This window comes from Streptopelia decaocto (assembly GCF_964273445.1).
Source record: "Streptopelia decaocto genome assembly, chromosome: 6".
NCBI lineage: Eukaryota > Metazoa > Chordata > Aves > Columbiformes > Columbidae > Streptopelia > Streptopelia decaocto.
This window is the reverse complement of record NC_138660.1, coordinates 60,713,833-60,741,126: the sequence shown is the minus strand read 5'-3', so window position 1 is coordinate 60,741,126 and position 27,294 is coordinate 60,713,833. Positions and strand designations below refer to the sequence as shown.

The 27,294-nt window shown below is 40.8% G+C and overlaps 1 protein-coding gene across 1 annotated transcript in view; it reads left to right on the top strand.

The window, feature by feature from the left end:
• Positions 1-27,294, top strand: part of NCKAP5 (NCK associated protein 5) — a gene marked incomplete at its 5' end in the record, with an annotated part of 361,561 nt that overhangs the window by 272,364 nt on the left and 61,903 nt on the right. Inside the window, 2 exons of the mRNA XM_082054889.1 lie at positions 443-562; positions 24,838-24,942. Of these exons, the coding sequence (XP_081911015.1) occupies positions 443-562; positions 24,838-24,942 (225 nt within the window). The remainder of the gene's footprint in view (positions 1-442; positions 563-24,837; positions 24,943-27,294) is intronic.

Sequence of the window (27,294 nt, the reverse complement as noted above, 5' to 3'; positions counted from 1 at the left end):
ATGGCCTGGCCAGCTCAGCAGTGGCAGGTTACAGCAGGGAAGATCCAGAGTATGCCAGCCAGCAATGCTGACTTGGTTATTCCAGAAAATGCAAGGAGGGAATGAGAAGAGCACCTTGAAGGCACAATATCACTTTGAACTTTTTCTAGTTTGGTATAGCTGATGCTTCTTCCTTAGCTTATGCTTATTACAATATTCATATCTTAATTGCCACTTTCTACTTTGTGTCATCTGCAAAATGAAACTCATTCTCGTTACAAGATTTTTTTAATGTTATCCTGTGATGATCAAACAACCAGAGAAAATGAAGTAGCACATTTTTTCTGATTTGTACTATTTTAAAAGTTGTGTATGTGTTTCTTCTTAGTATCTGACATTATTAAAGCTTTTAAAGTGCTTCTGTAACCTGCTTCTAATCTTTCTGTTTTCCCTTCTGCTGCAGGATCTGAGGGAGGAATGTATAAAGCTGAAAACGAGAGTTTTTGATTTGGAACAACAGAATCGAACATTAAGTGTGCTTTTCCAGCAGAGAGTCAAGCCAGCTTCTGACCTCCTTCTTCAGGTACAAAATGGCCTTTGCAGAAAGCAAGCTATGAGCTTTATATTTCTTACAATTATAAAATATTTTTCTTCTTCTTAAGTTTATGTCAATAAGAGGGAAATGACAGTTGATAGATTTAATATATTAGAAGAATATCCGTTATCTATAATCCGATACCACTGAAACTGAAACTGTGTGCCAATGAGCTATGACTACATATTATGTGCAAATGTGGAGAAAGGAGCACACCCGCAGAGTAACTTACTTTTTTAGGTGCTTCTTCACTATGATAAATGGAATGATATGGGTTCATTATCCCTCTGCAGGGGAGAAGCTCAGATTCCTTAACATTCTGCTTGATGGTGAACAGTGTAATTTCCTGTGAGAAGACAGCCCATTTATTTAACTTTTGCCACATGTGTTACAAGGACTTACGTACATCTTCACAGGCTTAGAGTGATTATTTTTTCCAGTGTTTTATGGGAGGACATAGCTGAGAAACCAATTGACCCATCTCCCACTCCTTTGCCATTCTGGAATAATAAGATATGTTTCAGTATCCCTTTCCATTTGGCAAAGTCCATTATTGTGAATGAATGCATCGCTTTGTCATTCTTTTGTAGAAGTAGAATTGCTTGGTAGATATTCCAACAAATCTGACTACGAGGTAGGAGAAGAGTAAGTGAGGACTAATTAAAACTTCACAGGTTTCTAACAATAGGGCAAATTCTGCTTTTAGCAATATATCTTATTTCTTATTAGAGAAAAATTCATTCATTTTGGAGGGGAAATTTTGGGTCATGTCAGGTAAGTAATGTTAAATGTGTATGTTATTTAAATCCTCTAATGCTGAGCATCTGTATCTCCAAGTACAATTTGGCCATTGTGCTGTTCCTCCACAGCTGAGGGCTGGTACCTCTCATCAGCTTGGGCTGTTCACCGAGGAGACGTGGTCTGCTCACCCGCTGGTGCTCAACGAGGAGGGCAAATAGCTGTGCTTACTGTGAAGCTCTAATGCACAGGCAGAGTGGTGCCAGGTCACCACCACAGGGATCTGGGTTCTCGCATTATCCTCAGGTTCTTGTTCTGTCTCTTGATTTTGTGTTGATTTAGGTGTTGCTAGGTCAGGACATTGTGTCTTCTGATTTCTTCTTCCTTGCCCCCTGCTTGCTTTCCTGTTTGTTCATCCTTCGTTGACTGCTGTGTAGGAATGATTTCTCTTTCTCCAATTAGAGTTTCAGACACATCTACCACAGCATGGACCTTTATTCCCTTCCCTTCCCTTCCCTTCCCTTCCCTTCCCTTCCCTTCCCTTCCCTTCCCTTCCCTTCCCTTCCCTTCCCTTCCCTTCCCTTCCCTTCCCTTCCCTTCCCTTCCCTTCCCTTCCCTTCCCTTCCCTTCCCTTCCCTTCCCTTCCCTTCCCTTCCCTTCCCTTCCCTTCCCTTCCCTTCCCTTCCCTTCCCTTCCCTTCCCTTCCCTTCCCTTCCCTTCCCTTCCCTTCCCCTGACTCTAGTCTATGTCAGTATTGGGTTAAGTCATACACTGCACATTCTTTATTACAGATATGGCTCTTCTTCCCAGTTCCTTATGTGGCAATAATAAAGCCAGGTTATTCTGGGAATGTTATAGAAACTTTAGATAGCATCTGAAAAGTGGGTTCAATGCTTTGACTTGAGTTCCTTGAAACTGGATTATGTCACTGCTGTGAAAAAAGTTCAAAGAGATGAACCTGCATCAAGTGGAAGAAAGAACCAAATGATCTAGCATGTTTTCCTGAGGGATTCAGACTATTTTACATCATTGTTCCTGCACAGTTTGGCAGGGACTAATGTGTATAGATTTTTTTTTCCCCCTTTTTCACTTGCTTTGTCTTTATTGGCTGAGGAGGAAGAATTGAGATGATTCACAAAGACCAGGTCTCCCGGACAGCAGCAAAATTTGCTGCTATGTCCCTGCTCTTGCTATCCACAGATTTTAACCCCCCTGGGGGGGGGGGAAACACAGAGAACGAGATGCAGTGTATGTCAGAAAATTAAGAACATCTCTTCAAACAACTCATATGTCATTTTTTGACCAAAAAAACCCAAACCAAACTAAACTCAGTAAATTTGTAAGCTTCCAAAATTTATTATCCTCTGACTGTATTCCAGGCTTGAATAAATGTTGTGCTGTCTGTGATCTTTCAGTCTGAGACATAAAATCTGAAAAGGGTATTTCCTTAGGCCTGAAATTAAGCAAATACTGTTGTGTGCCTACATAGAATTGAAGCACAGTTTGGATTGTGTGTTCTTGGAAATGCATACATCCCAGATTTAGAGCAGTAGCTAAATATTTGTTTAAATCTGTGATTCTGCAGCAGAGTACTAAATAGGTGATTAAGGACATTCTTGTTAAATCATGACCCTAATAGAAGTGAATGGGCAAATACTGCTCACGGGGGTGGGGGGACCATGACGACACATGCGTGGTGTTGATTTCACCTTCCCTATGCTGTCTGATACAGGACAGTTCAATATTATTTACATGCTGATCTCATCCTCTGAGTATTCACACAGTACAATTAATAATCTTAAAGAATGCAGCAGAAGAGGATATAACCTAAAAATAAACAGTATTAGTTACTTTTTCTGCATATCAGCTTCTGTGATTTGATTGTGTATCACCATCAAATTATTCTGTAATTGACATTAAGACTTAAGACTGCCTCTGATAAGAAAGAAAGAAGGGTGATTGTAATAGGAAACTCCCTTCTGAAAGGAACAGAGGGCCCAATATGCAGAGTTGACCCTCATCTTAGGGAAGTTTGTAGTCTCCCTGGAGCCCGGATCAAGGACATCGCTAGAGAGCTCCCCAAACTGGTGCACCCGACGGACTACTACCCGCTGCTGGTCTTCCAGACAGATGGGGAGGAAGCTGCTTCCCGTAGTCTGAGGGGGATGAAGAATGATTTCAAGGTCTTGGGAAGGATGGTGAAAGACTCAGGGGCTCAAGTGATCTTCTCTTCACTCCTTCCATCTTCAAGTGATGATGTGGGATGGAATAGGAAAATTCACTCTCTAAATGGTTGGCTCCAAGACTGGTGCTACAGGCAGGGCTTTGGATTTTTTGATAATGGTTGGTTTTATAAGACACCAGTCCGGACACTGTCACGTGGGAAAGGTTTATCTCGTAGGGGCAAAAGGATGCTGGGGCAGGAATTAGCTGGGCTCATTTGGAGAGCTTTAAACTAGGCTCGAAGGGGGATGGGGTTGTAGCTGGGCTTGTCCCAGTGGGGCTGCAATCTAAAACTGATGAGGACCGGGTGGCCTCCTATGCCCCTAGGGAGAAACTGGTGTGCTCTGCTCGCTCCCTGAAATGCCTGTATACCAATGCGCGCAGCATGGGGAATAAGCAGGAGGAGCTAGAATCCTACGTTCGGTCGGGAGATTATGATCTGGTGGCAATTACAGAAACATGGTGGGACAGTTCACATGACTGGAATGTGGTCATGGATGGCTATGCCCTTTTCAGGAAAGACAGGCCAGCCAGGCGTGGTGGTGGAGTTGCTCTCTATGTGAGACAGCAACTACAATGTACTAAATTCTGCCCAGGAGCGGATGACGAGCGAGTTGAGAGTGTATGGATCAGGATCAAGGGGCAGGCTGGCAGGGCTGACACTGTTGTGGGCGTCTGCTACAGGCCACCCGATCAGGCTGAGGAAGTTGATGAGGCCTTCTATGGGCAGCTGAGAGTGGCCTCACAGTCACAGGCCATGGTTGTTGTGGGTGATTTTAACTTCCCTGATGTTTGCTGGAAGGACCATTCAGCCAGCCAGCCACAGTCCAGGAGGTTCCTCCAGTGCATTGATGAGAACTTCCTCATGCAGATGGTGGAGGAGCCGACTAGGAGAGGTGCACTGCTGGATCTCATCCTCACTAACAAGGAGGGTCTGGTCGAAGCAGTAAAGGTTGAGGGCTGCCTGGGTTGCAGTGACCACGAGATGGTGGAGTTCAGCATCTCATGTGGCAGGAACAGAATAGCAAGTAGAATTGCAACCCTGGACTTCAGCAGGGCTAACTTTGGCCTTTTCAAGCAATTGCTGGGGGAAATCCCATGGGCAAGACTGCTTGAAGGAAAAGGGGCCCAAGATAGCTGGGTGGCATTCAGTGATTGCTTCTTCCACGCTCAGGATCAGAGCATCCCCACACGTAGGAAGTCAAGGAAGGGAGCCAGGAGGCCTGCGTGGTTGAATAGGGAGCTGTTGGGTATGCTCAAGCAGAAGAGGAGAGTTTACAGGTCATGGAAGCAGGGGCTGGCCACTTGGGAGGAATATAAGGCTGCTGTTAGAGGATATAGGAAGGCAGCTAGGATAGCCAAGGCCTCCTTAGAATTACAGCTGGCGAGAGGGGTCAAGGACAGCAAAAAGAACTTTTTCAAATACATAGCAGATAAAACTAATACCAGAGGCAATGTAGGCCCACTGATGAATGGGGTGGGTGCCCTGGTGGCAGAAGATACAGAGAAGGCAGAATTACTGAATGCCTTCTTTGTCTCTGTCTACTCTGCCGGAGGCTGTCCTGGGGAGCCCTGTACCCCTGAGACCCCGGATGAAGCCAGGTCAATGGAGGAGTTTGCTTTAGTCAATGAGGACTGGGTTAGGGAGCAATTAAATAGTCTGGACATTCATAAATCCATGGGTCCAGATGGGATGCATCCGCGGGTGCTGAGGGAGCTGGCTGAAGTCATTGCTGGACCGCTCTCCATCATCTTTGCCAAGTCTTGGGAAACGGGAGAGGTGCCCGAGGATTGGAGGAAAGCAAATGTCACTCCAGTCTTCAAAAAGGGCAAGAAGGAGGACCCGGGTAATTATAGACCGGTCAGCCTCACCTCTGTCCCTGGGAAAGTAATGGAACAGCTTGTCCTTGGTGCCATCTCAAGGCATATCAAGGATAAGAGGGTTATTAGGGGCAGTCAGCATGGCTTTACCAAGGGTAGGTCATGCTTGACCAACCTCATAGCCTTTTATGAGAATGTAACAAGGTGGATGGATGGTGGCAGAGCGGTGGATGTTGTCTACCTTGACTTCAGTAAAGCCTTTGACACAGTCTCCCACAGCATCCTCACAGCTAAGTTGAGGAGGTGTGGTCTAGACAATAGAGTAGTGAGGTGGGTTGCAAACTGGCTTAGGGAGAGAAGCCAGAGAGTGGTAGTCAATGGTGCGGAGTCTAGTTGGAGGCCAGTATCTAGTGGAGTGCCCCAAGGGTCAGTGCTGGGGCCAATATTATTCAATATATTCATTAACGACTTGGACGAGGGAATTGAGTGTACTATCAGCAAGTTTGCTGATGACACCAAGCTAGGAGGAGTGGCTGACACGCCGGAGGGCTGTGCTGCCATCCAGCGGGACCTGGACAGGCTGGAGAGCTGGGCAGGGAATAACCTGATGAAATTTAACAAGGACAAGTGTAGAGTCCTGCATCTGGGCAGGAACAACCCCAGGTTCCAGTATAGGTTGGGAGATTACATATTAGAGAGCAGTGTAGGGGAAAGGGACCTGGGGGTCCTGGTGGACAACAGGATGACCATGAGCCAGCACTGTGCCCTTGTGGCCAGGAAGGCCAATGGCATCCTGGGGTGTATTAGAAGGGGGGTGGTTAGTAGATCAAGAGAGGTCCTCCTTCCCCTCTACTCTGCCCTGGTGAGACCACATCTGGAATATTGTGTCCAGTTCTGGGCCCCTCAGTTCAAGAAGGACAGGGAACTGCTGGAGAGGGTCCAGCGTGGGGCAACGAAGATGATTAAGGGAGTGGAGCACCTCCCTTATGAAGAAAGGCTGAGGGAGCTGGGTCTCTTTAGTTTGGAGAAGAGGAGACTAAGGGGGGACCTTATTAATGTTTATAAATATATAAAGGGTGAGTGCCATGAGGATGGAGCCAGACTCTTCTCAGTGGCAAACAATGATAGGACAAGGGGTAATGGGATCAAGCTGGAACACAAGAGGTTCCACTTAAATTTGAGAAGAAACTTCTTCTCAGTGAGGGTGACAGAGCACTGGAACAGGCTGCCCAGGGAGGTTGTGGAGTCTCCTTCTCTGGAGACATTCAAAACCCGCCTGGACATGTTCCTGTGCGACCTCACCTAGGTGTTCCTGCTCCAGCAGGGGGATTGGACTAGATGATCTTTTGAGGTCCCTTCCAATCCCAAACATACTGTGATACTGTGATACTGTGATTAGAAGACTCTTCTGTTAAAGAGTAAACTTATTTGTAAACCATAATCATTCTTGACATCTTAGATTTAAACAGAAACATAGATTTCTTAAAAAAAAATCACTGTTAACCTATTTTTTGTATATTTGATTTTAAGCAAACAACCCATGATTCAGATGTTGTCGTCTTAGAAATCAGATCATTCCCATTTTTTTAATGAAAGATTTGCTACAGTATTCTGAATTTGACTGCAGAATAATGGCCTGTATACCATACCATTTGCACTGGGTTGTTTTTCCTCATGCTTCTCATACAGATCAAAAGAAAAACTGATTGTTACCAATTAAAAAAAACCAAACAAACAAAAACCAAAAAATCCATCATGTAGTAAGGTTTTTGTGACTGCTTCAGGAATCCTTCACTGTAAAACTGTTATTGGAAGTATTACACTTGCATGCATTTACAAGAAGTGTAAGTACTCATGAAATCGAGGGCCCTAATAGAATTTTAAAAGAAATATGCATGTTTTCTTGAGGCATGCGATTATGTATATTAACATATAAGTTCTTTGCTACAAGAAATTCTGTTGTGCTTACTGCTTGTAGGGCGAGTGACACAGAGGATGTGTCATTCATGTCATGAAAAGATTAAGTAATGCTGATGCAAAATGTAAAGAGCAAAAAAGAGATAACTCGAGCTTTTTGTGTGTGTGTGTGTCACCTTTTAGTATTGTAGAGCTATCCTGTCTTTCTGGGGATATTCTTTTTAGCTGAAGGATGTACTTTACAGAGCTCGTATCAGGGTAGATACATAAAGAGCAGCCTGATGATGTATTTTTAAATTATTTTTTTTTAATCCAATCTCTCTTGTTAAATCGAGGAAGCCTTGGGAAAGTGTTTCTGTCTCAGCACCATCTGAGAAAGAGCAATAGTTTTAATTAAAAACTAGCACAGAGGCGTAGCTTCTGCCTAAACAGCCTTCATTTTCCTCAGTTAATGTAGTTGCTAAAAGGAGATGAAATTCCACCTCCCATAGCAAGAGAGGTTTGGGAAAAGAAAACCAGGAACTCCATGTTAGTGAGCCACCTTGTATTCCATCTGGCAATGGGAGAAATAGTTGGAAATAAAAGACGTAAGATTTAAAATCTGGTAGAGAGAAACTGCTTGTAAGTTAAGAAGGGAATTTGTGGAGGCGATTTGGGGAGAGCAGTGGATGTTGTCTGTGTTAACTTCAGCAGGGCTTTGGACACAGTCTCTCACAACATCCCCACAGGCATGTTCAGGAGGTGTGCGCTAGATGAGCGTGTGGTGAGATGAGTCATGAACTGGCTGGATGGCGGAGCTCAGAGGGTCGTGACCAACAGTGCAGAGTCTGGCTGCACACCTGTGGTCAGTGGGGTTCCCCAGGGGTCAGTACCGGCTCCAGTTTTGTTCAACCTGTTCACCAGTGACCTGGATGAAGAGGCTGAGTGCACCCTCAGCAAGTTTGCTGACGATCCCAAACTGGGAGGAAGGGCTGATGCACCAGAAGGCTGCGCTGCCATTCAGTGAGACCTGGACAGGCTGGAGGACTGGGCAGGGAAGAACCTGATGAAGTTCAACAAGGACAAGTGTAGGGTCCAGCACCTGGTAAGGAATAACCCCAGGCACCAGTACAGGTCAGGGTTGGACCTGCTGGAAAGCAGCTCTGCAGAGAAGGACTTGGGAGTTCTGGTCAACAACAGGTTGACCATGAGCCAGCAAGGTGCCCTTGTGGCCAAGAAGGCCAATGGTATTCTGGAGTGCATTAATAAGAGTGTGACCAGCAGGTCGAGGGAGGGTCTCCTCTCCCTCTACTCTGCCCTGGTGAGGCTGCAGCTGGAGTTCTGTGTCCAGTTCTGGGCTCCCCAGTTCAAGAAGGACAAGGAGTTACTGGAAGGAGTCAAGTGGTGGAATATGAAGATGATGAGGGGTCTGGAGCATCTTTCTAATGAGAGTCTGAGGGAGCTGGGTCTGGAGAAGAGAAGCTGAGAGGGGATCTCATCAATGTTTATAAATATCTCAAGGGTGGGTGTCAAGAGGATGGGACCAGCCTCCTTTCAGTGGTGCTGAACAATAGGATGAGGTGCAATGGGCACAGACTGAAGCACAGAAGGTTCCATCTGGATATGAGGAGAAACTTCTTTACTTTGAGGTGCCAGAGCCTGGAACAGGCTGCCCAGGGAGGCTGTGGAGTCTCCTTCTCTGGAGACATTCAAACCCACCTGGACACATTCCTGTGTGATCTGCTCTGGTGAACCTGCTTTAGCAGGTGGGTTGGACTGGATGATCTCCAGAGGTCCCTTCCAACCTCAACCATTCTGTGATTCTGTGATATACAGAATGTTGCTGAAGGGATAAGATAGATCTAAAGAGATGATACAAGAGTAGGAGTAAGAAGCCTTAGATGAAACTTAACACTTCTGCTTTGCCTATGGCTATGTATAGCATCTATGAAATATTTTTAAATGTGAATGTCAGTATCACTGTATTTCTGTCTTTGCCTTATTTTTTAAAATGATGCAGTGTTTTCTTCAAAGAAACTTTACTAAAATCACCAAATTACAGCTTTTCCACTTCTTAGCTAGGTTGTCTCACATACTTGTTTTAGCTTTATCAGGTATAGGCTGCTCAGTCTTGAGACACAGATGTTTTCAAAGACCTTTTCCTTCTATTATAGCTAGACTTATTTTTCCAGTCCTGCCTAAAAAAAAAATAACTAATGACATTGAACCCAATTCTGATATTACATATGCTTCTTTTACAACAATGATCACTTGTATAAAGTTACGGAGGATAACAGGAGTCGGGGTTTGCCTTCTGATAGATGTTGCAGTAATTTGTTTTTATAATGTTTCTCTGTTCACATAAATTCAACATGTTTGTTAGTTGAATTCTTCCCATGGATGAAAACTGTCACAGTTCTTCTATAAAGCATGCAGGGAGCCTTCAGTGAAATGTTTTAAAAAGTGGCAAGTAGCAACATTTATTGAATTGATTTATTTGATTAAATAAGTAATAAAATTCTCATAGTTGGTAAAGTATAAAATAATATTCCTAATCATAAGATTTACAGTAACGCTGATCCTAAACTATATTTTCATTGCCATTTTATTTCCATCATAAAAATTCTACTTTGTCAGTTCTAGAACAAAGCAGGGAGGACTCTTGAAGCATTAATTTTCTCCTTGTGTTTCTCTGCCTAAATTAGTTCCATTTATTACTCATGGAGCATCCACATTGTTTAATTTTATGTCTAAAATTTTGTCTAGAATGCCACAGCACAGTCCACTGAATACTCAGAAGGTCAATTTAAATAACTGCTTTGTTATAATTGCATTGATATTAGCTGTTTTAATAACCTGACAACTATGCCCTGACATATGAGAGAGAGTGTAGCTGTACATACTTAGCTGGAAACAGTTGTACATCTGAGCAGGAAGGGGTAAATTGCACCAATTACATTATTATATATGGGAAGAAAAAGAGGACAATTAATTGCCCTAACACCTGACAAAAGGAGATGGAATATCTGGCCTTAGAGTCTGACCCCTGGTTCAGACATCGTTAGACATGATGATATCTGAATACAGAAGGTTAAAAGTAAATTTGCATTGCTTTACAGCGATCAAATGTATGAAATATTTAAGTATTTCAGAAAGTAAGTATCTGAGGGTTTGAAATTAAAGCTAAAGATCATCACACACTGTTAGAAAACAGTTTGTCAGCAGTCCAAGGTATATTTAAATAACTGGTGGTTATATGCTGAGCAGCAGCATGATAATTTCCGTCTGACAGAAGCCAGCTACTAGTGCTGCCTTGTGCCTCTGGGCTCTTCGTGGAGCAGACAGACTTGAGACCAAGATCAGCAAATTGTATTTGAAGTTTTGAAACTCCTGCAGTTGACCTGCTTATTTTCTTGCTTCACATTTGTTCCTTTGTATCCATCAGATTGTCAGGGTAGTCTTATCTGCAAATCTTCTGAAAAGTTCCAGCTTCAGAACACATGCTGTCCTTTACTTCGCAGTAAACATATAAATATAGATCAGATGTCACAGTATCTGTAGTGATATTTTTTGACTTGGGTATCAGGACTGGTGACTTGAAGGAGAAATTAATTTTGAATCTGCTAATTGTTTCAGCAGTTGTGGAAAACTGCTTGAGAGTTACAACAATCTCAAGGGCTGTATCAACAGACAAAAAGGTAATTGTATACATTTAAAGCATGTTTGAGATATATTAATTTTAAACTGGTACATTAAACTTTATCCAAGAATTATGTTACCAGTAGAGCACCTAGTGGTGTTTTTCACATGATTAGCCATTCTCAAAAGATTTCAGGCCGTAACCCTGATGGAATGCTTTCTCCAGATCAAGGCTACCAAAGGTGCACAATGACTGTCATGAAGACCCTGTCCCAAGAAAGAACATCCAGTCTTGTAGCAGTCAGAAATGATAAGAACACTGCTGTGTATCAGGAGTCAAGATAATGATCTAGTAAGGAATACTCGAAAATATTTGAGACTTTCAAGAACAAGTGAAAGGAACATTTCTTCATGTGAAGATGCTGGTGTCATTATTTCCAGTCTTGCGTTGTCTCAGTAAACTGGTACCTACTTTCTATTTTTGTCATGCTCTCACTCACCAATAACAGCTGAGAAAACTAAAATACAAAGCTTCGAATTTCTGTTTCGTCTCAGTTTAAATCATCAGCATGTAATAATACGTTATCAACCATATTTCTTTCTTGCTGTGTTTGCAGCTCCAAATACATGCTGAAGAAACATTAGAGAAATAAAGTGTTCAAGAGAGCCTGCTGGTTGATGAATGGGTGACCAAAGTCCGTGATGAGAGAAGGAAATAGCCCCTTCCGTAGAAACTCCATCTAGTGTCCCTAAGTTAAGCCATATGACTTCTAGTTTTGCATGAACAGCAGAAGCATAATACTTAAAAGAATTAGGCTGATATCTGATATCCAGCCTGCTCTAGAAGGAGGTTCTGAGAGAAGCAGATTTTTGGGAGCACACTGAGAATCGCTGGCTGTGTCTTTCCAGGCCATCTCTAGGTACAGGGACTCATGCTTTTAACTATGGAAATCACATCCATGGTGTGTAGACCTCTAAGAAGCTTTGTGAGGTCCCTTCAGTGAAATGGCTCAGGTGGCTCTTCTTGCCCCTCAAGATCACCAGACTGTAACATGGGGGAATCTTGTCATGATCTTTTCTGACTGTGGAAACTATAAAACTTTCATTCTTAAAACATTTTAAGCACTGGAACAGGCTGCCCAGAGAGGTTGTGGAGTCTCCTCTGGAGACATTGAAGACCCACCTGGACACATTCCTGTGTGATCTGCTCTGGTGAACCTGCTCTAGCAGCTGGGTTGGACTGGATGGTCTCCAGAGGTCCCTTCCAACCCCAACCATTCTGTGATTTGCCAAAATGATTTGCTGTATCTAAATCTAATTCAGGCTCATAAAGGAACATCACAAACATTTTTGTTATAGATGGTGGCATGATGTATGAGTAGAGAGGTATGGCATTGTCCCTCACAACGTTTGAAACTAATGCAATCAAAGCACAGCTAAGGGCTTCAGTGGAGAACAGTATTTTATTATGTGGGAGGGAGATCAACTGACCTGATAGGTGTGCCCCATCTGCAGATTGTGTTTTGGTTCTCCCCCTTGTCAGACTGTTGTCACTTATTTCAGCACCTAAATTCTTACCAGTTTGCTCTCAAACAAAAAGAAAATATTAACCAAAGTTCACTAGACATGTAGTTCTGATGAGAATGATAATGCTGTTAAGAGAAAATTAACCTCGGCTGCTAGAATTTCGCATGTCCAAGTACTTGAGAGGTTCCAAAGAAAAGCTCTGAAAGGCTTTCCATATCTACACAAACAAGACATTTTCTGATACAATTTTAAATGCATAATTTTCAGATATTAAAACTAAAAATGAGCTTTTCCATCATCCTAATGATAATAAATTCCTACAGAGATACCAAAAACAGTAAATCAAATGAGCAAATATTCTTTAGGAAAGCCACACATGATCTTTGGTGAAGTATTTATGAATGATTTTGACTGAGGAGAGCAATATTTTCTAAGTTTTGAAGAAATATAAAGGCATTGTTCTGAAGAGCAAAGACAGCTTTTCAGAGTAAGCACATGTCAAGACAACTGTGGGGCTGCACTGATGTGACAGACCATAACAACCAAGGTAAGATTTTATTGCCTATGTTTTAGACAAAGAAAAATATGCAACTGACACTAGGTGAACCATAGATTTCTCTTTATTTTATGCATAGATTTTTATTATCAGTGATGATGCACATGATGGCAGGAATCCAATACGGCATTTGGAACCCTAAGCAAGTATGTGGCAGGCTCATTAAGTACAAGAATGTTTTTGTGGTTTTTCCTATTATTGTGTACATTCAGTGTGGGAATGAATTTCAGAAAAAAGGAAGGACTTCCACGGTATGGAATAGTACTGCTATAATCCTTTCCAAACTTGCCCTGCGCTTTGAACTTCTAGTAAGGGTTAAAAAGACAAGCTTTTTTATTCCATCCCATTATATTTAACCTATAACAATGCTTAACTTCTTGGATGCTTTCAGCCTGCTCTGTTTGCTGAACGTATTAGAAAGCTGTATTAGCAACTTCACAGGTGTCGAGGGTTAAGATTGCGAGGTGACAATAAAACCCTGGCAGATGTATTGTTAACCCCCTCTCCCCCCCCCACTTCCCCCTTTTGCCCCTCCCTCTCCCCCCTTCCCACTAAGGACAGGTGATCGGGAGGAAAAGAAGAACAGAGAGAAGAGAGTTGGAAAAATTAAAGATGTTTTACTAATGCTACTAATAAGAATAGAGAAAATAATACAAAATATACAAAACCAATCTTGAAAGTCTCAGCAACTGCAGAGCCGGCCACCAAAGTCCTGGATTAGACTCTGCAGCCAAGCGGAGCTGGATTCAGTCTCTCACTAGGCCTCAGTTCGCAGGGACGACCAGCCAGATCCTCTCCTAAGGTTGGCCATAAGCAGAAGGGAAAAAGGGCAAAAGGCAAAAGAGACGAGATCCTCGTGATCTCCCACTTTTATATGAAGTATTCACGTGAATGGAATGTTATACACAGTTGGTCAGTTTCTTAGTCACTTGTTTCTCGTCGCCCCTCTCGCGAGATGTCTATCCATGCTTATCAATAAGTTTGCATTCCATTGCTAGGTTTACCAAAACATGTGTCTGGTTCTCCAGGAAAATGCAGTTAATATGAAGGCTTTAGCTGACAGGCAAAATTCACTGAAAGAGAAACTTGTTTTTAACAAAACCAGGACAACAGGTAAATCCCTGCATTATTTTTCAAGTGTAAATAAAGAGGCTGGTTAGAGGCAGCTTTATTCTAGATCGTGAACTTTATAAAAACTCTATGAGCTACTTGTGTTTATGTTTTGTGTGACCAAGAGATCCATTTTTTTGTCTGATACATTTCTGGGTTTGAAGCTTACAATTTTTTTATATATATTTGGTGTATTTAAGTCGAGAGCCCTTCATTTATGTTTCCTTTCTGAAAAGAAACATTCTGAAAACAAAAATTAGCATGGATTTGTCTGATGTTATCACAGTATGTGGTGTGGTAAGTACAAGACACGTGTTACGTATGGAAGTGTAAATTGATGTCAGCAGGTCAACTTTTAAAGCCTTCTCATTTTGGATTTCACAGTGGAATAAAATAGTAGCCACTGCAAGCCCTGTTTAAATACGATATGCGGAGAATACAGGTGTGCTAGATAATTGTTTTCTCATCATGGTGCATATTTCACACTCCGTATCTCCCAAATGAAGTACCAACAGAATGCATAAAATTAAATGATTCAAAGATTTAGAGGGCTGCTTCTTCTGGTAAAGTGGGAAACTATTGAAATTCTAAGCAGTATAGAAATAAAACCATTATTATTACAGATGTGTCATTTTCTTGTTATTGCACTAATGGAGCTAAGTATGTAGCTCGTTTTTGTTTTCTTAAGACTGAAGCTTAAATGAGGGGTAACTATGCCAAAGTGTGCATGTATGAAACAAATAACAATAGATAAAGGATTAATTTCATCTGTTTTTACACTCAATACATATAAAACTTCATTTATATTTTGCTTTATAATTGTGTTTTTATTACTATTATTTAAGTGCGGTGGCACTTTGCACACATGAAGCAACGTGGAATTATGGCTTTATTACTCAAAAATAGGTATGCCAATAAGTACCCGGGAACATTTAAACTGTTCAAATTACATCAGGTCAGTGTAATTTGCTAGTAATTTTAAATTATACATTCCATCAAATGAATCAAACCAACATTATGCTAAGTGGTTTTTAGCACCTAAGATTACTCAATAAGTATTTTTTGTCGCCATCTGTTATGAAAAAAATAATTTCCCTGTGATATACTTTTGTATACTGTTATGGATGCTGCACATAGAAGAAAGGAGCAGTAATTAGAATAAAATGTTGTTCATAATGAATCATAAAACACCTACTGAACCAACCCCACCTTTTAGTATTGAATTTTACTAATGATCTCCTTTGTTTCCCAAATGACCTATCTTCTTTAATGATGGTTTGGATACTGGTAAGATTCAAATCCTCATCCAAAGGCCGTGACACTATTGACTAAATCTCTGTTGACTTCGCTGAGAATGTGAAATACTGTATTGCGAGATAAAATCAGCACGTTGATGCTCAGTGAAACTGAAGAGTCCATTAGTGCCTTAACTCTTAAATTACCATCTTGTGATAAGGACAAGCTAAAAGGAAAAGTTACCTTTGTCATTAAATCTTTAACAATGTGATATTGACAGACTTGAGTCTTTCTGTATTTTTAGCATTTTTAGGTTGCTTTTGTGCTCATTTCTTCCTCTGGATGTGAGCAGCCGTGTTTCATTAGTCACTCACCGATGTCTGGGTGCAGGGAGGAGCAGTGATGAGCCGTGATTTGTCTGTGTCCTATGTGCATTACAAGGGCATCTTCAACATTATGAATTAAGCTCCATCTTACTGCATTAAAAGTATGGAAACCAGACTGCCAAAGTAATGGCATCTTGAATGAATATCAGTGCTTTAAAAATGTCAAATATACACCCACTCTTCAGTTCATCTTTCTGGTATACAGTTTCAGAGATCAACTACTTCATTTTGCACTGTTTTGATTCTAATTTTTTATATTCAGTCATATTTTAAAAGCACAAATACTCCATCTGTTTTTCTCTGAGTTTCCTATTACTTACTCTTAACTCTGTTTTTTTCTCTAAACAAGCCTTGTATACTTTCCTGTACAACAAGAAACAGGCACAGGTCTAGGCACAAATGTTGTGGGTTATAGATACTGCCAGTGTGCACATGAATCAGAGGTCAACACTGTACTTTAGTATTTATTCCACTAAATGGTCCTTAGGAGATCTTGGCAATAATTAGAAATATGGATACTCTGAGCTCTGTTACCGGTATTCACCAGTTCATGGGGGAATAACAATTGGAATTAACCTTTAATTTAGGTCTTGGATTCCTTCATGCACACAGGACCAGACTTCCAGGTGTTCAGGCATTATGCTGAGCTCTTTTAAAAATCCAGCTATTTATTTGGTGCCGAACTGGGAGCTGACCCCTTTTGAAATTCCTCTACAATACCTCCTAAGCCCTGCTTTTATCTGCCGTGAAAAAACGATCAATTCACAGGAGCACGGATTCCTAATCAAGTGTTGGTACCACTTCTTCTGAGCACAAACAGCTGCAGCCATCGTCTATGGAGGCTGGAGGCAAAGCTCCCAGCTGGGCGAGCAGGGGACAGGCTGCCCTGGTACTGACTGCGGGGTGGGACAGGAGACTCCTCAGTGTCACCGGATGCCACTGCCTTCCCTTGCAAGAGCACAGCTTAGCCCTAGGGGCAGCGACTGGCATTTCTTGGTATTCCTGTCGGCTGCAGCACCAGCAGCAAAGTGCAGAGGGACATGGGTGGTGCAGGTTTGTATCCAGTATGGTGCGTGCTCCTTTTTGGTACCAGCACCGGCTCTCCCACCTCACCTGTCTTTCAGCCATACTAAGATTTCTTGGCTTGCAAGGCCAGGCTTGTTGTGAGAACCTTTTGCGGTTTCTCCCCACTCTGGAGTAGGTCAGTAGAATTACAGGGCTCTAAAGCCAGGATTTGAAATGTTTATGCAAACCATCAGGTTACAGAATTGTACTCTGTCTTGCACACAAGCCCAGTGATTTTTGTGTATCAGAACAAATGTTGCAGAACTTGCACTGCCATTTGGAGACCTTGTGGTCAGATTTGGGACTTTCAAGAATGAAATGCTACAACACCATGGGCACTGTGACCCTCTGGAAGCTTTATTTCTGAAAAGCAGCAGAAGTTTGGGAAGTCTATAGTACAATTCCTGATCTGGCAGAAAATTATTTTAATTTCCATACAAGGAGTGGAGCCAATAATGCTTAGCAGCTGGGAATCTGCCCACTTATTCTTTCTAAATCATACCTCAAGTAAGTGCTTTGAGGAAAAAGGGTAGAATAAAGTATCTTCTATCCAGGTATTCAATAAAACCTTCTTTAAAATTCTCTTCTTATTTGAAATTATTCTGTCAGAGCCAAAAAAAAAAAAAAAAGAAAAGGCATTAGAGTTGGAAAGAAAATATGTGTGTAAAAGCTTTAAATGATAAAAGTGTTGCTTGAAATCCTCCTCCTACTTTTAAACTCTTTTCAGTTCATCTGACATTTCAACAATATTACACATACACACACACACACAAAAAGAGGGTGGAGGGATGGAGAAACCTTTTAAATGCATAATACTAGGGCAAGGAAAATATGGCTTGTTCGACATTAACCTTGACAAATTCGTGCTCTTGTAATTTAAATGAATGGACATTTCCAGTGTCTAGCTTGCTGGACCTTGGAAACAGCAGTCAGGAAGGACTGTAAAAATGATGCTCATGTCTTTTAAATTATTTTTCTGAGTAAATGAATGATTTCAATGAAATCCAAATAAGGATGAATCTGCTCAGTTGAATCACCAGTTCGCAGCCAATGGACTTCCATGTGAAACAGTGCTTACCCTCCTCTGTTGTCATGTATTGATCTAAAGCATCTTCCCTGAGCCCTCTCTCTCCTTTTCTTCCTACAGGCGAAAGGTTAGAGTTAGATAATAGTATTAATTTTCCAGACATCTGCACATGTTTTAATAGCCTTTAGAAGGTTTGAAATGGTTTCTGTTTGACCACCACAGGGCTAAAATGCCATTAAGACTTATATTGTAGCAATACATAACAATCATAGCCTCATAGTTCAAGCTGGCAATAAAAAAGCTAATTTATTTTATCGGAGATTTAAATTAATGCGATGAACTCCTCTCTCAACAGGAGCTGTAACACCACTCTTACAAAAATACCATGGCCCTGCATAGTTTCAAAACCAGATAAAACACTTGTGACAAACCTTGTGTATGTATTTGTTCTGTGCGCCTTTTGAGTGTTTGCATGTGTGTTTGTCTGTTCATATCATACTAATTTTGTTTTTTTTCTTATGGCTTCATTCTTAGCCTTGGTTTTTTTCTGTCAACTGACTGGCAGGCTCAGCAGGAAGAAGGTGATTAATAGGGCAGTCTCCAGTGTTAGCCTTTTTTTTCCTACCATACGGAGAACTGGAATTTTCTTGTGGGCAAAAATTATTGGTTAGGTACACTGAGTTTAAAATAGCTTTTAAAATAGTCATATGCAGTTAATAAGGATATGTTTGAAAACCCGTGAAGGAAATATTTAGAACTCAGACAGTTTTCTTTTCCAACTATATGGTAGAGGAAAGCTTCAGCTTATCCCATTATAAAGTGATAAAGCAGCATTTGATGGCAGCAGCTTCTGTGATAAAATGATCATGGCAGCACTGAGAACGAATCTAATAAGGGAATTGATCTGTAGATTCCAATTCTGTAACAGCCAACATCGATCAACATAAATGTCAATAACGAGATCGTACTGAGGTCTGCCTAATTCCTTTAGATGATTTTGGGACATAGTCAGAAAGTGAATGTGAAAATGACTCGCAAACTCTAGGAATCACAAAGACCAAAAATTCTGTAGTGCTACCAGGAATATCACTGACTGCTATCATATCAACAATTTACCAGCATGTTCAAATTAGTGAGCAGCATTTAATCAGGTAATGATTGATAATGCAATGCCTGTTGTATGAGACTGAAACATCAGTACTTTTCAACTGTATTTTCATGTTAAAGCATTTCTCAACTACAGTGAATTAATAAAAAACAGCCCACCTTTTTACTGCTAAGGCATAGATAGCATGTGTAGGACATGCCATAAAAGATTAATGGTATATAGTTCTTTCGTGTCATGGGAGTTCAGTATGAAGTTGTTTCCTAGGCTGATTCTGACCATGCTGAAATGTTAGGAAAAAATGTTTTGGTTTGTGTGCAGTGGAACAAGAGAAGGTGCCAGGGTGTGCAGGATCTGCCTTGCACTCTTTGATGTTCCCATAATTCATAGCACCTACGTGATGTTGGCACTCATTTAGCAAAGTGGAATTAACATATTAATTAGTATTAGATTAATAGAATGGTATTTACAAAAAAAACATTTACTGTTTTGTAACAAATTTTTGAGAAACAAAACACAAATATGCACTAATAAGAGACTCCACTGTTCTTCAGCGGTATTCTCACAAAACTGCTGTTTTACCATAGTCCAAGGCGTCTTCCACGAGCAAGCTTGTTGAAAACCTTCCTTTCATTAATTATTTACATTCTGACTGGCTGATTACCAAGTCATTGATGTAAACTGTTGGCTTTACAGTAATTACAAACCACAGGGAACTTATGCATACATTTTCCTAAGAAATTAAATTAGCTCATGTTATTGTTACTGCAATATTTACAGACTCCTACCGTAGTGCTATTAAGATGAGAACTAACACTGTGGAGCCTCAGAGCTTGAAAACACTGATAGAGTTATAAAATGAAAACTAGGATCAGAGAGGATTATTTTGTGTATTTCAATGTAACTTTTATTTAAAGCAGTTTATAAAAATTAATAAAACTAAGGGATTTGCAACAGGAGTAATTTTAGGCTTACATTAATGTTGTAAACTCTCTGAAGAATACAGAGAGATTATGTTATTTATGTTTATGCATCAAATGTCTGTTTAATACCTCCCAATTTATACCCTAGGATATAGGTTTCCAGCCTTCTGAGTTACTTTGGAATCTAATTCACTGGTTTTTGCCATCTCTGGATGGCTCAATAATAATAGAGAGCGGCAAGCCTGGAAAAATCTGAAGCAGACGCGAGTGAAACCTTTGTTTTTATTTTTGTGCTGGATTTGCCTTGTTAACAGGATTTTCTGATGTAGTTTTAGCACCCTAATCTTCCATACAAATGTTTGTAATATCGTACCCTTGTACTTTGTCTTGGATGTTGTCAGTTAAGTCTCAGTAAACTTGCCTGGAGGATTTGCCAGCAAAACTGACAAACCACTCTTAATACCGGGTTTGAATTTAAAGTCTAGCATCTTCCGTATCACCAGGCTTCTAGGTTTTTTAGCAAAGTCAGTCTCATAGGAGGGAAAAACAACAAAAACAAAGGGAAAACATTAAATTAGATGCGATTAATTCATATCTGCACCCTGCATCTAATGGATATGACAGTTAAAGATGAACAAGGGGGCAGGAAAGTGAGACAAGTCAGATGATTGTGAAAAAAAACCACAACAGCTAGAAAGAGCTCTTGTTTTTCATGAGCCTCTGTCACACCTATAAAGAGATCGCCATGTCAGCACTCTTTTCGTGTTGCTCATTTTTTGTGTGTTTTTGGTGGACTTACTAAGACTTAACTCATTCAATACAACGGGTAGAATTGGAGAGGTGGCGTTGCTGCCTGTGGGCTTGAGGGGAATCTTCTTTATGCAGAGAATTATTAAAAATGGGTCATGTGAAGGCTGCAGAAAAGGTTTTCCCTGCCAGTGCAATTACAGTGCTCAGGTTATACAGGAGAGCAGTGCACAGGGTGCCTGGTCAGGTTTGTGATGCCCCAGATAACAGCGAAGATTTGAGGTGGCTGCACGCACCAAACAAACGTTTACACCTCTGGCACGGAGCACCAGGATGAAAATGTCCCCTTAGAACCTAAAGAGACAATTGCCTTCTTGCGAATGATGAACTTTGGCTCATGTGAGAAAAGCAAAGCCAATTGATTTAATAGCAATTAACTCATCCAATATTGGAGAGCCGTGTACAGTTTGGCATAATTCTTTGAAAATTGTTCTGGCAATGCTGCAGGCCATCAGACATTTTAAAAAGGAGATGGGAACTGATAGATATTCTGCACAGATAACAGTCAAGAGGCACAATGGTTAGAGGAGTCTCTCGGTGACATTGCCTCATGGCAGCAGGCAGTGGCCTTCCTTTATCTTCCTAGAAAGACTTAATAAGGATGCTGCTGGGGGTGGGGGAACTGGCCTCCTGTTTGATGGATTGGTTATCTGCCTGCCAGATAATTGTATTTCCTATTGCACTTGATATAATAGGTTTCCACCTAAATTATCAATTACTTTGTTTTTATTTTTTATGTAGGTTATGGGCGTTAATCTTGACATTGAGCCACAAAGGGCACGGCCTTTTTTGCATCCATCTCACAGGTGCAGGAGGAGCTTTGCTGCTGCTGGTCACGGGCAGCCCCAGAGAGCCCTCTCTGCTCTGCCCTGGCCTCTCAGCACCCGCTTTCTGTAGAGACGTGGCTCCAGTCTAGCTGACATGCTGTGAACTTTTGTTCTGCACCTTCCCCAGCAGTATTCAGTACAGGGTAATTTCCAAACACGTTGGCCCAGTTCGTGCTGCAATTCCATAGGGGTTTTCTGTCCTGCCATCCAGTGCTCCTGGTGGTTTCCTGGGTTCAGGGGAGCCCAGACATTCCCCACCATGTACAAATATTGCCTGTTTTCCCCTTATCATTATATCGAGTACCAACAGATTGTGCAGGTGACTTGGATTTATAGTTGTAACTCTTCACTTTCATATTTAAGCATTCATTTAAACCGATGTGATCTTTTCTGTGGAGGTCATTCTGTGCTCTGGTCTGCCTTTTGTTGGCTTGCATCACGATAGCATCAACAATGATTTTAATATTGTACAGTTTTCAAGGCAGCAGTAACTCCTTGATCTAGTTATGTGACTGTCATCTGCAAATAACCATAAAGGACACAGTACATTTTGTGTATCTGAGAAGAAATCAGAATCAAGATACATAGTTAGCACAATCTGTTACTTGATTTTAAATGAATCATTAATGAGTTTTTTTAACAAATAGTAGAGTTTTCCCCATTTTTGAATTAGAAAATGGAGAAGAAAAAATAAATGAAAGAAAAACAATTTTCTTATCATTTTTCTTTTATAATTGGATGACTTGCTTCAGTGCTGTGTGACTATATTTAATTAATGATCTCAAACTTTATTATGCTGTTTGTTAATGCTAGTCATTGTGCTGGCCACATGTCTGCTAGCTTATTTGCATTTGTGGAGGGGGGGAATATTCCCAATGCGATGATCTTTTGTTTGATACAGAAATATAATCACATTATGCACCCTGAGAATACACTTTCCTTCTTGGTTAATCATTTTAGTCTTCTGATTCACCTTCGTTATTATAGTTTTATAGACCCATATTGTTTAACGCCGGCGAAGATGATTCAAACGCAGCGTGACCCACATGCAGCCCAGCCCTTCTGATCCCCGTGTGGAGGGACCCCCGTCACTCTGAGCTGTGCACAGGCTGCTCTGCTGGGCTGCGTCTTATCACTGGGCAAAAATAGTTTCTGGTTTCTGCCTGTTCCAATTGGGCTGAAACCTGTTCTTGCATCTGATATGGACAAGAGCACCAACACGCTGAATTCCATTTGATGTTATAGGGATATATTTAGTTTACATTATTGAGATGCATATACATTCCCATTTAAGTAATGAAGTATTCTAAATGCCTTGCTGGAAAGAGGGAAAGAGCCAATTGTCAAACTCCTATAGCACTATTTCTAGGGTACTTTTTTCTAAGAAAATAAATGTTGAAGTATTGATGTTCATCCATCTCAGCCATCATCTCTAATGCAAAGATTGGACTGTAGTAACTTCCAGGTGACTGGTTTCACTGGAGAATGTAATTAATTCCTCTGCAAAGCACGAGGACACCACTTGTTCATAATATCAGTGGGTCCTGTTTCTGAAAACAGTGGAATTCTCTTGTGGCTCAATGATACAGTTGCAAATATTGTCAAGAATAACGCTTGTGCTAAGTCACTAAATCTGTGAGTTTGGGAAGATATTTTACCTGGAGCTTAAATCTTAAACACACACCTGGCAGTAACGCTAGTAATAACACTTTAAAAGGTACACACCGAGTAACTAGGCGATAGGCATCACTGGTGTTAAAAAACACATAGCCTGGATGTAATTAGTATTTATAATGAAAAGTATATTGGATACCGAGTGCTTGTGGCATTTTAATCTATTCAACAATATATTGGACAAACTATGTTTATGCAGAACATGATAATTGAAAATATTTTCCGTAATCTGTCTGCAACAGATAGTAGCTCCTGAAAAAACCTCCTGGATGAATATGTAACTTTTGCGAAATTACTTTCAAATTTATAATAAGTAGGTTTTTTAAAAAAAAGCTAGATTGTCTGGCATAGCTGCCTGAAGCACAGCACTCAGATAACAGGGGCTGTAGGAATAGCCACTTGCTTTGTTCTCTGGCAGATGAGTTTCTGCAGTGGGTACCAGGAGAGCAGGCTGGGGAGCAGCTGGGCATAAATTCTGCGTGACTGATGTCTCAGGGCCCTTCAAAGAACTGTCTTGCCCTTCCTACTCCTGCAGTATAGAAAGGCATTTGTGGCTACAGGTTCTTTCTCTGTCTTTGCCCAGGCTTTTTGGATGCACACGGTGATGGGCCACTTGAGTGGCCTCCACGTGTCCCCATGGTTTGATCCGTCCCAGGGTCCCCCTGGCCAAGCGCCCTGGTGGGATCTGCACCCCTTGTTCCTCCAGGCTGGGTGCCCCAGTGCTGAGGACGGGGTAGATGTGGTCTCTCAGTTTGCAAGCCTGCAGAATTAATGGCAAAATTAAAAGAGCCTCATCTAAAGTCCTTTTTTTGTGTTTTTTTTTTTTGAAAGTCCTTTTTCATTTATTTCAATGGACTGTGAGTCAGATCCATACTGCGTTACATGATATGTTGGTCCAATGACTGACAAGACTGCAGATATTTCTTCTTTTGAAGTCATCGGCCAAGGCATTCACATAAATCATGGATTTTATTGAAACTGCAATTAAAACAAATCAAGCTTAATGCACACTGAAAGCCTTAGTAATTAGTATACAGGTGAACATGGAGGAAAAGGCACAAGCTTAGCCATCCTTCCAAGCAAAACTGAAAAAACCTGCATATAATCGAACAGCATGTGAATATTAATGCACAAAATCCTCTGAGTCCCTAGTTCCCTGATGCAGTTATTTTCTATTCACATTAATTGTTCCTAACAGATGACATTAATGACTTTGAGTTAAAATGTGTGCAAAGGAGGCCTTCAGCAGATCGATGCTGTTTAAAAATAGGGTCACTTTTGCAATCATTCACTCAAGGTGTAACAGCTCGTAAATAAAACAACATTAACATGTTGATTGATTTATAAATGTTAATTTTGTAGTTCATTTTTATGCTTTTTTCCTGAAACCCGACAAACTCTGTGGATGATGGTGGGACTCATGTTCATTTGTCATTGTTGCATGTGAAGTAATGATAAGTTGCAAAATAGTGACTAGAAGAAAAAGTAGAGTTTGTTTGGGATGAAGAATGATCTGTTCTGCAGACAGGAAATCTGGGACAAAGTAAGCACAAACAGCAACATTTCAAATTAAAACAATTCCTCTTTTACCTGTGGGGTCTTCATTTCCCTTGAAATTTAACAGCAGAGTTCGGAATTTTGAAAATGCCGATCTGCTGCATATTTGACAAATGCTTATGACTCATTCCCTTCTGCCCCCCCAGAAACTCCATTCACGCATCTTGGACCTCTCATCTGGGGAGCTGCTTTCAGAAGTGGAACGGAACAGAAGCTTGATGCAATCTCGAGCTGCCGATGCTCAGATGCACGTGAGTGTTTGTGCTGTCCTTGTACCCCTCCTCTGGAACCCTCCTTTTCGCCTCTGATATCAGGGATGAGCCATGAACCTGATCTCTGAATTGAAGCACTGTTGAGGCAGATAACAATACTTCTTCCTTCTGTTCTCTGAAATTCAATATTGTGTCCTTAGTTGATATAGTAAGCAGATAGTGTCACTCTGTGCAAAAAAGCGTAAATCTTAGCAATGTCCCCAAGATACCTTTTTGGGTATTGATTACATCTCAGAATCTCTGAGAAATGGTCAAGGAGCTTTTTATTAAAGCCCATACACCGTATTATTCATCCTACTTTTATGATATATTATGTATGAACTTTTAAAAATTCATGGGATCTGCATTTTTTTTTCCAGATGGGGTTAGCTTTGTGCTTATTTGGCAAAACGCTAGCCAGCGTGGCTTTCATGTCTCATTGTCAAAGAGAAAAGTAGCTTGAAAAACAAGAGTCACATAAAGATAGAGGGAAACAAAGAGGATAAGAACAGAACATTGAACCTGTGTATGGCTTTGATCTTGAAGTATAGTAGTGTCAACAAAAATGTCATCTCCCCTGTAATACATACTTCACTAAAAAGGCATTGTTTCAAAGGTTCACAAAAATGCTGACAACCCTTTGCATTGTATGTAATTAAGCCTTCAGGTTAAGTTTTTCTAATGTAGAGTTTTGTGTCTTTAATAGTATGATTCGATTTTCTGTGATTTCTAGCAAAAATTGTGTATTCAAATTGTAATACTACATTCAGGCCTTTTACTCTAATTTCGTTAAAGGTAATGACTTAAGAGTCATGATTACAGGAAAACAAAATTTCACCATGTCAGTTAATAGAACCATATGTAAGTTAAATATGTTTAATTAGTGCATCCTAAACATTCTGTTCAAAGTACTTTCTTGGATAATTTAGAGACTAAAGGCAAATTGCAGGAGAAAATTTCACTCTACTGATCTGAATGCAATCTAGAAATTCAGTCAATATCCTACTTCAGAATCTGTAATGGCAGCATAACCTTTTCACATTTCCTCATCTCTTAAACAATAAATTACAGTAATATACTGTTCTTTTGCTTTGCTTAGGTAACTTCATTTTTCCTATTGCTAAAGCTGTAGGACCAAGGACGTTCTTCTCTATTTAGGTGCGAAGGAAACCAAGTGCGGGGCTGGGGTGGAAGGTGACAGGCAGGGAAGGCAGCACTTGTCAGTGTGCTGTGATCTCCACTTTTCTCCTGCAGGAGATTACAGGCATCCTGCCCTCAAACACTGTGATGACTGGGACGAGCCTAGTGTAAAGGGCAGAAATTTGACATGACATGTTTTCCCAATGCCACAGTTGAAAGACAACGAAAGAGCCAGAACAAGCAGACGCTGCCATTGGCCTCTATACAGTTGACCTTACAGGGACTGACGCTGTCAATAGCTGAGGCAGCTGATGAGAGAGGGTCTCCCACGGGAACCACCATGTCAGAAATAAGAGTAATTTGTCTCAACAAAGCAAGGAAGTCTGTTTCAGAGCCAAAAACACAGGCATCGGCCTGCCTCTGATGCTGAAAGATGTATTCTTCCCAGAGCCAGTGGATTTAAAGGCTGTTCCTCCTGCATCCATTTAACTTCCTAGGAGAACATGAACCAATAACTCCCAGAGGTGAAATGTGCTCTTGCTACCTCTAAATGATTTTCCCATTCATAGGTGTTGCCTGTGACAGAGAATAATGATTTGCCCTGTAGTTACGTTTGTCAAAAACAGAACATTATTATGTCAGTTGAGCAATGAAGAGCTGTACTGATGAACTCCTTAGCAGTAAAAATTCCACTCTCTCCCATTTAACTAAAAAAGGTTCAACCCTAGCAGTAATAAATGGGAGGACATGGGGGAATAAATGGAAGAAATTAGCAGAAGTCCAACAAACATGTTAGTGTATGAGAAGTACCTATAAAATGAGCATTTTTCCAGAGATTTGCTTGAAGATGCTGTGGCCACTGCATATACAGTTTTGGTAATTGTTTTGTGAATTCTGTAACTTAAGATATTTTATGTCTTCCTGAATATAAAGGTAAAATTTTGATCCAAGTAAAATTAATTTGGGCTATATCTACTTACAAAAATCAATAAGTACTGTTTGAGCTTGCACAATTATATTCTGCCTTAATGTAATCCAAAGCAAAGTTTTATGAAGCAGAGACATGTCACTCTGGTGCTCCTGATAATTAAAAAGATATCTGGTTCTGTAAGGAAACAGGAGAATAGCATAACAGAATGGTGCAGGCACTTAACATTAAAGAAGCGCTAACACTGTTAAGCACAAGAGTATTAGTTTGAAAACAAATTAAAG